Below are 13137 nucleotides of genomic sequence, written 5' to 3'. Positions count from 1 at the left end.
TATGATAGCAGGAAGTGCAACGCCAGCAACTGGGGTTTGAAATTAAATTTTTTAAGTTACGAATATTACCTGATTAAATAGTACAATACTGATTTTTTTTTTCAAATTACATTTTGCACTCTCTTTTAAACTGCGTATTAGTTAGGTATTGTAAGTGTGTCTCAGTCAACTGGAAAATTAGCATATGCCGCATCCACAATCCCCATGGGTTCTGGATAATGGGGATTCTAGTGTATATGTAGAGTCATATGATAATGACCTTGAACCAGAAACACTGAAAATGAAAAATTCAAGAGAGGTAGTGAAATTCCAGAAGGCATTATAAATGAAAAGGTAATGAAGCTCCAGTGGGCTTAGATGTTCAATTTAAATCAGGTCACTGGGATATGATGGATTTTGGACTTACAAGAGTAGAATATAGTGACCTATAGTTTTACTGAATGTGGCAGCACAGGTAGATTAGGTGATTAAGGTGGCTTATGGGATATTTGTATTCTAGACTAGAGCTGTTGAATACAGGCCACAGTTGCAGATGCTCACCAAACTAAAGGAAGATTGTGAATGTACTCAATGGGAGCAGAGAATAACGTTTCAGTTGAGATTATGTACTTCCTTTAGGGCATAAGAGGTTGAAAGAGGGGAAGTGGACAGAGGTGAACAAAACAGAGCATAAACAGAGCAGATAGGGAAAAATTTGTTCTGCCTGAGTGGGTGAAGGTATGTAGACAAGCACTTGATTTATCAAGACACAAGCTCTAGACGCGATGCTGTAAAATGAAAATAGCATTGATATCACTTGGTTGCTTCTTGAGATGTTCTATAACTTCAAAATAAATCACACTTCACCTCTTAAATTTCATTTACTGCAGGTTGCTGGTATAAAAAGACAAAATGGAAATAAACTTCCCATTGAGAGAATATCACAGTTGAGGTTTTCCCCAGGATTATTCATTGACTATCTATGCCACATTGTCCAAGTGTAAAAGATACACACTTACCTTGATGTTTGGCATATACTTTGAAAATCTTTCATATTCTTTGCTAATCTGGAAAGCCAACTCTCTGGTATGACACATGACAAGGACCGACACCTGTTAATGAACAAAGAGTAAAATTTCAGAAAAAGAAACATGCAGTTATGGTTATCAATATTTTCCAGGTACAGCTTTGAAAGCATCTTGTTAGGGTGCATCACTGCTTGGTGTGGGTAATGCTCCACCTAAGACTGGAAGAAACTGCAGAGGGTTGTGAACATGGTCCAGCCATCACACAACTCCCACCCACTTGCATCGACATCACCTAAATGACCTGCATTCCGCTTCCTTGGAAAAGCAACCAACATGTTAAAAGGCTGATCTCGCCCTGGCCACATTCTCTCCTAAGAGCACGAGATCACGTACCACCAGGTTCAAAGAAAATTACTTTCCTGACATTATCAACTTCACAATAGTGAGATTATGTTGCCTTGTTTTATTTTTTGTATTATTTTTCAACACCAGCTTCTGCAATAATTTAAAAACATTTGAGGACATCTCAAAATTGACATGCAAAAGTAAAAATATCAACTTTTCAGTTCTCTCCACTAAAACTATAAGAAATAGGAATGTTTACTGCACTACCATTGTCGACTTGATGAACTATTACTCCCCCCCCCCACCATAAGAGGAGCCATTCCTCCGGCACAAGTTAAAATTTTTGTCTCAAAGACCAAAGTCCCTGCGCAGTTGAATTATGTCGTGCTGAATGCAAATAATGAATTTCTTGCCATGGCGACCCTGTGATATCTGCTGCAGAGGCAAAAGCCAGAAAATCTTTCAAGAGGGAGAACCCTCAAGGTATCAGGCCCTGCTGATGTACCTGGTAGGATACTGAACAGCTCTGCCAACCAACTAGCTGGAGTGATCATGGACATTTTCAATCTCTCAATGCTGCAGTTGGAAGTTCCCACCTCCTTCAAAAGGGCATCCAAGAAGACCAGTGAGTTGCATCAATGACCATCACCCAGAAGCACACACATGAAATGCTTTGAGAGGTTGGCCATGAACAAAATTAACTCAAACCTAAGCAAAGACCTGGGCTCACTGTAATTTGCCTTTCACCACAATCATTCCACAGCAGATGCAATCTGAATGGCTCTCCACTGGATCACCTGGACAACAGCAACATCTACATCAGGCTGCTTTCAGAACCACAAAACATTACAGTGCAGAAAACAGGCCCTTCGGCCTATCTAGTCTGCACCAAACTATTATGCTGCTTAGTCCCACTGAACTCCACCCAGTCCATACCTCTCCCATTCATTCACCACTTCAGCTGGCAGCTCGTTCCACATTCACACTACTCTTCCCCCTAACATTCCCCCCTCAACTTTTTCCCTTTTACCCCTAACCCATGTCCTCAGAGGATAAAGTCTCCCCTCATTCTTCCACACTCCAGGGAATAAAGTCCTAACCTATTCAACCTAGCACTGTAACTCAGTTCCTGGGCAACATCATAGTAAATCTTCTCTGCACTCTTTAAATCTTATTAGTATCTTTCCTGTCGTTAGGTAATCAAAACTGCATACAATACCCCAAATTTTATACAACTTTATTATAACATCCAAATTCCTAAATTCAATATTTTGATTTACGAATGCCAATACAGTACAACTCTGGTTATCCAAAATCCTCAGTTATCCAATTTTTTTTTAAAGTTTGGATAAATAAAGATATCCGAAACAAATCAGAAATCATCATTTATCAGAAAAATTTCAGACCCGAACGTCAGGCTCCCAGCAGCAGCAGACCTCGGGTTTCTGGAACGAGCGGGGCCTCAGTGGGAAAGTGTCGGTTATCGGCAGTGGCCAGCATTATTTTTTTGGTGTGAATTAAACATTATTTTAATGCTTAAAAAGCCCAAACTTGTTTAAACAATGTTACAGGTGATTTGCAGTTGCTACTGGGCTGTTTTTAAAAAAATGACCAGTTCGCCCAAAAGGACTATCTGAAATAGGCCCAAGCCTGAACATTTCGGATAATCTGAGTTGTACTGCATGTCAAAAGTCTGTTTATAACCCTATGTACCTGAGACATCACTTCCAGGTAATCATGTATCTGTATTCCCAGATCCCTGTTCCACCACTCATTTACCATGTCCTAGTTTGGTTTGTCCTCTCAAAATGCAACACCTCACACTTGACACTTGTCTGCATTAAATTCCATCTGCCATTTTGTAGTCTATTTTTCCTGCTGCTCCAGATCCCTCTGCAAGCTTTGAAAGCCTTCCTCACTGTCCTCTATGCCTTCAATCTTTGCACAAACTTGTTGATCCAGATCAGTGATATAGATGACAAATAACAATGTTCCCAGCAACAATCCCTGAGGCACACTACTAATCACAGGTCTCCAGACCAAGAACCAATTATCCACTACCATTCTCTGGCTTCTCCTGTATAGACAATGTCAAATCCATTTATTACCTGACAATGAACACTGAGCGTCTGAACCTCCCATGTGTGACCTTGTCAAAGGCCTTACTAAAGTCCATGTAGACATCCTTTCCTTCAACATTCCTGGCAACCTCCTCGAAAAACTATTAAAAAATTGGCTAAAATGACCTACTACACACAAAGCCAGGTTTATTACCCCTAATCAGTCCCTGCTTATCCATAGTTATATATCCAGTTTCTTTGAACACCTTCCAATAATTTACCTACTAATGAAGACAGGCTCACTGGCCTACAATTTCCTGAACTACTTTTAGAGCCTTTTTTAGACAATGGAACAACATGAGCTACTCTCCAATTCTCCAACACCTCACCCGTGACCAAGGACATTTTAAATATTTTTGCCAGGGCCATTGCAATTTCTACACTAACCTCCTCAAGGACCAAGGGAATATTCTATCAGGCCCTGGAGGTTTATCCAACCATATTTGCTTTAAGTCAGCAAGCACCTCATCCTCTTTAATCTGTATAAGTTCCATGACCTCACTGTTTTCCTTACTTCCCTAGACTCTGTGCTAGTTTTCCGAGTAAATACTGAAGAATAAAACCCATTTAAGATCTCCCCCAACTCTTCTAGCTCCATCCACAGCCAACCACTCTGACCTTCAGGGGCACCAATTTTGCCTCTTTATTATCCTTTTGCTCGTAATACACAGTGTAGAAACCTTAGGATTTAGCAACCTCGTCTTCTTTTAGCCTTACTGATTTCCTTTTCAAGTTTTTTTTCTTGTATTTTTTATACTCATGTACCCAATTTGCTTCTTGTGGCCTATGCCTGCTGCACATCAGATTCCAAAATCATTCAAAAATGAAGTATCCATATGCCCGTTAACTTTGCCTTTAATCCTGACAGGAACAAACTCTGGTGCTCTCAAAATTTTGCTGATGAAGGCCTTCCACTTACCTAACACATCCTTGTCAGAAAACAACTTTTCATTCATTATAACTCAGCTTTCAACACCATTGTCTCATTAGGAAGCTTTAAAACCTAGGCAACTGTACGTCCCTCTGCAAATGGAATGCAACTCAATAGTCAGTGCTATTGACAACCAACAGAGACGTACCGCAAGGATGCATGCTTAGCCCACTGCTCTACTCGCACTACACCCATGACTGTGTGGCTGTGCACAATTCAAATGCCTCAGTGGTTGGCACAATCATAAATGGCAATGAGGAATCATACAGAAATGAGATAAATCAGCTGGTTGAGTGGTGTCACTTCAAACGTACTCATCGTCAGTAAAACTAAGCAATTGAGGGAAGCCAGGAGACCACAAACCAGTGCTCATTGAGGGGCTAGCAGTGGAGAGGATTAGAAACTTCAGATTCCAGGGTGTTAACATCTCTAAAGACCTACACTGGGACCATCAAGCTGATGCAAGCATAAAGAAGTCATGCCAGCGGCTGTATTTCATTAGGAGTTTGAGGAGAATTGTTGCAAATTTCTGCAGGTATACATTCTGACAGGTTTCATAACTGTCTGGTATGGAGGCACCAATGCACAGAATAAAAGACTATATAGAGAGTTGTGAACTTAGCCAGCACCATCATGGGCATTGATCTTCCCTCCATTAGGGACGTCTATGAGGCAGTGCCTGAAGAAAGCAGCTTCTATCATCAAGGATCCCTACCACCCAAGCCATGCCCTTTTCTCACTGCTACCATCAGGAAGGAGGTACAAAAGCCTGAAGACATACAACTTTACAAAAGCAGCCCTCTACCATCAGATTTCTGAACAGAAAATAAACCTATGGACACTACCTCCCTTTTTCCTTTGTTAAACTTTGTATTTAGTAATACAATTTAGTACCTTGCTCTGCAGAATTCAGCTGCTGCAAAACAAATTTCATGAAACGTTTTCTTGACAATAAACCTGATTCTGATATAAATTATGTAACGTACACATGCACCAAAATTCTTACTTGCTACTATCAAACAACTATTTCATAAAAAAACACAATAGCGTATACTGAATTAAATAGAGGCATTTCTATTTTTGTTTTGTACAAGTGTTAAAGTCTCTTTAATGTCTTCAATTGGGATTTTGTGACTCTGAAACCAGACTTCGTGAAGCTTTTGCTGGACTTGGGAGGCCAATCTGGTAGGTTCAATCTATCCATTTCCATATTTATTTATCAAGAAAGGTTACAGCTCGAAATCTATATCAATCATTACCAACTCTACACAGTCTCATCAGTCAAATTACCTGCCCATCCACAGCCTCCAGCTGTTGTAGTGTAGCAAGAACAAATACAGCTGTCTTTCCCATTCCAGATTTGGCCTGACAGAGGATATCCATTCCAAGAATGGCCTGAGGAATGCACTCATGTTGAACTGCAGAGAGAACAGAAACACCATTGATTGTGCCACACTACACATGACCGTGTTAATATGCATTTCATCAACCCAGAATCCCTCTATTTAACTCCTCCTTCCCAATCTGAAACAAAATACTGGAAAAGTGGAGTTGTTAGGTTGTGTGGTGCTGTTAGTGCAACATTATTATAGCACCAGGGACTCCATTTCCAATCCAGCCCTGTCTATACGGAGTTTATATGTTCTCCTCGTTTGTTTCCTCTCATATTTCAAAAACTTTCGGGGATTATAGGTTAATTTGGAGGGCACCTGCTCATGGCCCAGAAAGGCCTGCTACCATGCTAAATACCCAAATTTAAATTTGTAAAACATTAAAATGCACAAGAGGGATCACGGTGTGCAATTATGATCACCCATTTCAGGCAAGAAGAGCAGGCTCTGGAAATGGCCCAGAAGGTTTTTTAAACAGGAAGCCAAATGGATGAGAAAGTATAAACTATGGGGAAGGATTGGACAAACTTGGGTTGCTTTCTCTGGAATGAAGGCTCGAGACCAATGAAAATTATGAGTCATTTACAGAGTAGATGGTCACAATCCCTCTCCTCACCCAACTGAAGATAAAACTGTCACATAAAGGAGGACATGCATTTAAAATGATATTTAGGCCAATTTAAAAAACCCACAATGACAGGGCTGCCAGTGGTGAATAGTAGCCTTTAAGAGGCCTTCCATATAGACGTGACTATACAGGGAACAAATATGTATAACATGATAGCAGCAGGGTTTTAGCTTAGTGTGTAGTGTTTGGTGCAGACATTGCTGGCTAAAGGGACTCTCCCTGTATTGTACTGTTCTCTGTCCCCAGAGCTTGATGGAATCTATTCCAGGGAGAAGCAAGAAAGGAAATTGATGTAACCTTTCCAGAGATTTTTGCATCCTCTTTAGCACAAGCAAAGGCCCAGAGGACAAGTTGACTGGTTGCCGATGTGGACTTTACTAAAGTATTCTTGATAGGTTCACCCGGAAGAAAAATTACATGGTTTCATAGAATGCTACAGGACAGGCCTTTGGGCCCACAACATTGCGACAACCATGGAGACTTCATGGCTGGAATTCAAAATGGTCTTAGCTATGAAAGACAAGAGGTGGAATTTCTGCAACTGATGGTGTTTTGCTAGGATCTTTGTGAATTATATAAATGACCTTTGTGAATTATATAAATGTATCATATATACTCATGAAATCATCAGGAGCTCAGATGGCCAAGACCAGATGTTAAGTCTGCAGGTGGCCACAGTGTCAAGAGCTCGGATGGGTGGGTGGCAAGAATCAGTACCGTATTTTCATGCATATAACATGCAGAACATCATGAATTGTGTCCAATTGTTCATATAACGTGCACACAGATATACCGTGCAGGTGTAGTATTCTAAATTCTGACAAAAGCAATTTGCATTTAACTGGGACATGAGACAAAGCACATACTAGTAGTTGCCACAGTTAATTTCCCACAATCAACATTCCCCAGAGGTGACAACACATTATCAAACTTTGGCGAGGAATCAATTAAATAGATCAAACACAGACTTCAGAGTTGAGCAGGATTTTAATTCTAATGTTGTCTCAAATCAGAGGGACTCAATATGTTAACCTCCTCTCTCAGGGATGGGTCTGAGCAATTAACATTGCTGAGGTCCAGTGCCCTAGCCAGATGTCCTGTTTATAGGAATACCATGATATTTGGTAGAGTCCCACTTGCATGTTCTTTCATTGCCACTATTACATTCCCACACTTGCATTTCCCATGCCGCTATAAATTATGTGCACATTGTTTAATTCCTGTTATTATATTCTCATGCTCGCCATATTCTCACACTCGCTATAAATTACTGGTGCATCTTTCCCACAGCTGCTATAAACTGTGCGGGTTCTTTCTATGCCACTATTATACTCCCACGCTTGCTAATAATTTGCCAGCACATCTTTCCCCACGGCCACTATAAATTGTACACGTTCTTTCAATGTTGCTATTATATTCCCATGCCCGCTATAAATTACCGGATCAACTTTCCCACACCCATTATTAATAATGCATGTTCTTTCAACATGTAAAAATATTCTCATACAGCGCACACATGCATATAACGTGCAGGGGTGCCCGTTTTGTAAAATATGCATATAACACACACATTATACACATAAAAAATATGGTAGTCAGGAGCTCGGGGCCAAAAATATGGGTGTTGACTTTTACATGGGTCATACAAAAATACCCAGTTTTGGGGCCAAAAAATGGGGAGGGGCATCAACTTTTAACATGGTATTGATGATTACATGAGTGTGTGTGTATATATATAAATTACTGGATATACAGCTGATTGGTAAGTTTAGAGACAAGACAAAAATTGATGGAGATGTGGATATACAGTATTCACTTTTTGGGCCAAGAAGAGAAGGGAGCTTCCAACTATTACACAGTATTGACGATTACACAGGTATATACAGCAATTACAGTGTATACAACTGATTGGTAAGTTTACAGACAAGTTAAAAATTAGTGGAAATGAGGATGGTGAGATTGTCAAGAGATACAGCAGAATATAGATCAGTTGGAAATTTGGGTGGAGAAATGGCAGATGGAATTTAATTCAGACAAGTGTGAGATGTTTCACTTTGGATAGTCAAATACAAGAGTAAAGTACACATCAGGACTGCAAGGAGCATTGACACACAAGGATCTTGGGTTGCAAGTCCACAGCTCTCTGAAAGTGGCAACATAAGATTATTAGCTATAATAAATGATTGGACAAATGGGATTATTTTCTCTGGAGTATCAGAGGCTAAGGGATGATTTGAAAGTGGACCCTTGCTCTCTCACAACAACAGCTCTGGACCTCACTTGCTACGACCTGCCACACACTTCTGCAACACTGGGGTCGCTAGCGAGGGAAACACTTGAGCCAGGTTGAATACTTGACAGGCGAGTGATTATACTGGAAGGATGACAAAAGCAGCTCACTTCTATACAGACATTAAACCTGCAGTAACCCATCACAAAAGAGACTCAGGTCCTCCGGTTGCAGCACAGGCTTGTAGATTAGTCTTAAAATCATGAAAGTGGAACTCAGCCACTTGCAAGAGTTGGGAAAAATCTGCAGATCTGATGTTGAGCATCACCATTGCATATGGTTTCAGAAAAACTCACCTGGAGATTAACGGCGATTATCGTGCCCTGAACAATTCCACCATGCCAGACCGATATTCACAATTTACAAGACTTCTCCGCAAACCTCCACAGCAAATGTGAATCTGTGAAAATGATCTACTACATGCTTACTATTAGATTCCAGTTGAACCTTCTGATGTCGCCAAGTTATAATTACCCCTATCGGCACGTTTATGTTTATACGAATGCCACTTGGTCTGTGAAATACAACTCAGACGTTCCAGTGGTTTATGCACCACATACTTGCTGGCCTTGATTTTGTTTCCTTACAACAACTATATTCTTGTCACAAGCGTGGATGAAAAGGAGCACAAGTGCGTCAGGATAATCCATGCGGCAGTGAGCCAATGAAAAGGTTAGAGGGGTTTGGCTGGGTGGTATTTGGGGAGATGAAGAATGCAATGTCGTGTCTGAAGATAATAAAGGAGTCAACTCCATTATGTACTGAAAGAAACAAGTGAGTGCATTCTTTGCATGTAAACTATGTAAATCAGTGATGCTACACACTCACCTGGAGTCTCTACAGACTGCAGCCTCTGTGACCTTTCACATGGGTTTCCACCTCTGTCACAAACTCTTACCCTGGCCCCTGCCACTTGTAGGCCAGAGACCCCACTGCAAACTCCAGCCCTGGTCATCCACATGCTGTATTCCCGGACGCCTCTACTGCGAGTCCCGGACAAATCACCCAAGTGGCGGTGGTCTCAACACCTCTGTCGATGAAGGTACTTACTCTGGGCCCAGCCACCCCAGTTCAGGTGTCCTCGTTGATTCCTATTCTGCATCCCGCATCGATCTCAGCTTCCTCAAGTCTGAGGATCCCACTGCCCTCCTCCACCACCTTACCCTTCCCTATTCCCTCACACTTTTCTACTCACCCCCATCCACTTCTCTCTATTCACCCTTTCTCCCCATTTCCTTGCCCCTCAACTCCAACTCCCCTCCGATACTCCATCTGACCCCAACCCACTTCCTCCACCCGTGAATTCCACTCAAACCCCTGGCTAGTCTTTACTATCCCCTACGATCTCCACTAGGAGAGGGAATCATCATTCTTCAGTAGAGGCCTTACCTTTTTCTCCTTTGGCCACACTTTAATGAATTCCATGCACAAATGCACCTTAACAAATTGATGCCAAATTCTTCTTCCATCACCTCCATCTTGTGCCAACTACTTCCACCAGGATTCTATGCCTCCTCCCCCCCCCCCCCCCGCCACCCCGAAGATGCATTCTCTCGTTTAAGCCTTCCTCCTCCTGGCACCTCGTTCTGTCCTAAGGCTAAAGAGAAACGTGGCTCCATTCATAAAAGAGAAGGTAAACTGAAGGCCAATGAAACCTGAATTTCATGCTCCTGTAGACATTGTCAGATGGTAACAATATCCTTTCAAAGGCAATTTGTGCCTAAAAGCAGGGTAGCAGTATGACTCAGCTAATCAACATGGGAGAATTCCATGTGAACACAGGAATCTTGAGCCATCAATATAAATTCTTTTATAAGTAGCAGGAAAAGAAACAATCAATAACGGGTTACCTTCTGAGGGATGCTCAAAGCCACAGTCTACAATGGCTCGAAGCAGTTCTGGTTTGAGCAAGAAATCCCTGAAGCCGGAGCTATGAATTGAGACATAGGAACCCTTAACGTCTTTCTTAGCAGGAACTGATGCTTGTTCTGTAGTGGTCTGGTTCTCATCATCCTCCTCATAGTCCAACAGCTCATTCTCTACATCATTCTCTGCCATCTTGACTGATGGGATAAAAACATGACAGCAAACATAATTTAAAGTGGACAATGCTCAACAATTATTTACCTTTCTAAATGCAGCAATAAAGTAAACCTCCTCCCCAATATAGGGCTCATTCCACTGAACAATCAGCCCATCCTCAACAATGATTCCTCCCTAAGGCCTCACTGTCCATCCAACCCCATGTATCTTTTCCCATCACCCCAAATGTTCTCATTTCTATCCTTGCTTCTCATTGGATCTAAGAAGTCCAAAGTGATAACCTCTGTTTCCCATTCCTCTTAAGAATCACATCAATGCCTACCTCGCTCACAACAAACTTACAATATAGGAACAGAGTACACCATCTGATCGCGAACATTTCCACCATTCGACACAATCTTGGTTGACCATCTACCCATCCCTTGACGTACTGCATCTAGATTTATTTTTCTTCTATACAGTAACTTAGCTTCCACTGCGTAATAACCATCCCAAATAAGTTTTTCCACACCTGAGTCTCTTGAACTAAAATCTACGGCAGTGATTGCATGTTCCAGACAGCCAGCCAGAGGAAACTGCCCATGTCCTCCGTCCAGCCTTGTCAGAATTTTGTAAATTTGAATCAGGTTCTCTCTCATTCTTTTAAGTTCCAGTGAATGTAAACTTAATCAATATACTCCTTGTATAGCAATATTGCCAGAACAGAAAATCAACCCCTTTCTAATAAGTACCACATTTTTCAGTACGCAATACCCCAATGTGGTCTCACAATAATTATAATTCCTGGATAAAACCTCTTGCCATCTTAAACATTTGCCAAAACTTTAATTTATCATACACAAATGCCTCTTTGTCTAAGCGTTTTTACTGTCACTTATATAATTCAATTTCTCCTAATAAAAATGTTTATCCATCCACATTATATATGTGCCTGCTATGCATCTCAGCACAATCACATCACCTTGAACCATCTTTGTATTCTTCTCACCTCTGCAGATCAGTTGCTCCAAATTTCCCTCATCCGAATCAACATACCTTCTAGGTTTTCCAACTACTTTAATCTTAGCTTCCTGCTTTACCTATCTTTTATTTTTGAAAAGCGAGGTTAATATTTGCTCTCCTAATCTGGAGGAACTAATTAATCGCCAATTGAATTCTGGAAAATTTCAGTCATAATATATTCAATTATTTTTTAATGTCCTCCCATCCTCATTGACTCCCGGGTCTTGCCCAATACCTATCCCCCCCACCACCCCCATACTCGCGACCCCTTTCCCCACCCATCGGGCTCTCCCTCCCCTCCTGACACTCTCGGACCCCCCCCACAAATACCTCGGACTCTCCCCTACCAGTCACGACCCACTCTTGCTCTCCCTCAAGCCCTTTCGGGCTCTTCCCCCCCACCACGTGACTCCCTCAGATGAGCCCCCCCCTCCCTCAGGCTTCCCCTCCCCCCCCAACACCTCGGACTCCGCCCTGTCTCTCACCACTCACGACCCCCAAGGGCCCCCTCCACTTTTCGCGATCCCCTCGGGTCGCGATCTCTGGACCCCCCCATTCTTCACCCCCAAGGGTGCCGGCTTTATTTCGCATCCCCCAGCGACCGTCAAACCGTCGCCCGGGTCGGTACACGATGACGGTAATCGGAGTGGGGGGGGGGGGGGGGAGAGAGAGAAAGAGTGGAGCGGCCTTTTCCTTAAGGCCTTGTTTTCCTCCCATACAATCAACAGCCACACACGGCCCCGGAGAGGGGCCCTCAGCGCACCCCGACCCGAAACCTCCAGCCTCCCAGAGCCGCGACCACCCAGGCCGGGAATCGGAGCAGAGGAGATGGCGGCCGCACTCACCCCCACTCTCCGTTTGCCCGCTGCTTTTGCAAATGGCCGCTCTGCACGCTCTTGGCGGGTATTCCAGCCGCCGGATGGCCCGCCCCCTCGCTTCACCCCGATTGGCCGTCAATCTGCCAGTGCGTCGCTTCTCCACTCGCTGAGTGGCCGTCTCGCGCGCGCGGCCGACGGAAGGCTCCGCTGGGGCTTCCACTTTCTGGCCTCCGATTGGCTGAACAGGATGCCAGTCAGCTGAAGGAGGCGGAATGGATGGGTGAAGCGGCTGTTGATGGCGCCAGGTTGGCGCCGTCGCGCTCGCCTGTGAGGGGACAATTGTCCATATGGAATGAATGGCGAGCAGTGATTGTTTTAGGGTCTGGGTGTTGCTCTCATTCCCAAAAGTCCTTCAAGAAGGTGAGAAAGGTGCTGCAGTTATAGAAAATAAAACACTATTTACTATGTAACAATTAAACTATTACCATGTAACAATTTATTTTATACTATAACATGAATGGGTGAAACATAGGGTGGCAAGTTAAGGATTGGTATTCTACTG

At 42.7% G+C, this 13137-nt stretch overlaps 1 protein-coding gene across 1 annotated transcript in view; it reads right to left on the bottom strand.

Moving 5' to 3' along the window:
- Positions 1-12706, bottom strand: part of LOC138758529 (ATP-dependent RNA helicase DDX39A) — a 39192-nt gene extending 26486 nt beyond the window's left edge. Inside the window, exons 1-4 of the mRNA XM_069927552.1 lie at positions 12603-12706; positions 10563-10775; positions 5694-5821; positions 999-1091 (exon numbers count right to left, since the gene is read on the bottom strand). Of these exons, the coding sequence (XP_069783653.1) occupies positions 999-1091; positions 5694-5821; positions 10563-10770 (429 nt within the window). The 5' untranslated portion in view covers positions 10771-10775; positions 12603-12706. The remainder of the gene's footprint in view (positions 1-998; positions 1092-5693; positions 5822-10562; positions 10776-12602) is intronic.
- Between the last annotated feature and the right edge of the window lie 431 nt (positions 12707-13137).

This window comes from Narcine bancroftii, chromosome 3, assembly GCF_036971445.1.
Source record: "Narcine bancroftii isolate sNarBan1 chromosome 3, sNarBan1.hap1, whole genome shotgun sequence".
NCBI classification, from domain to species: domain Eukaryota; kingdom Metazoa; phylum Chordata; class Chondrichthyes; order Torpediniformes; family Narcinidae; genus Narcine; species Narcine bancroftii.
This window is presented reverse-complemented; position numbering and strand designations above follow the sequence as displayed.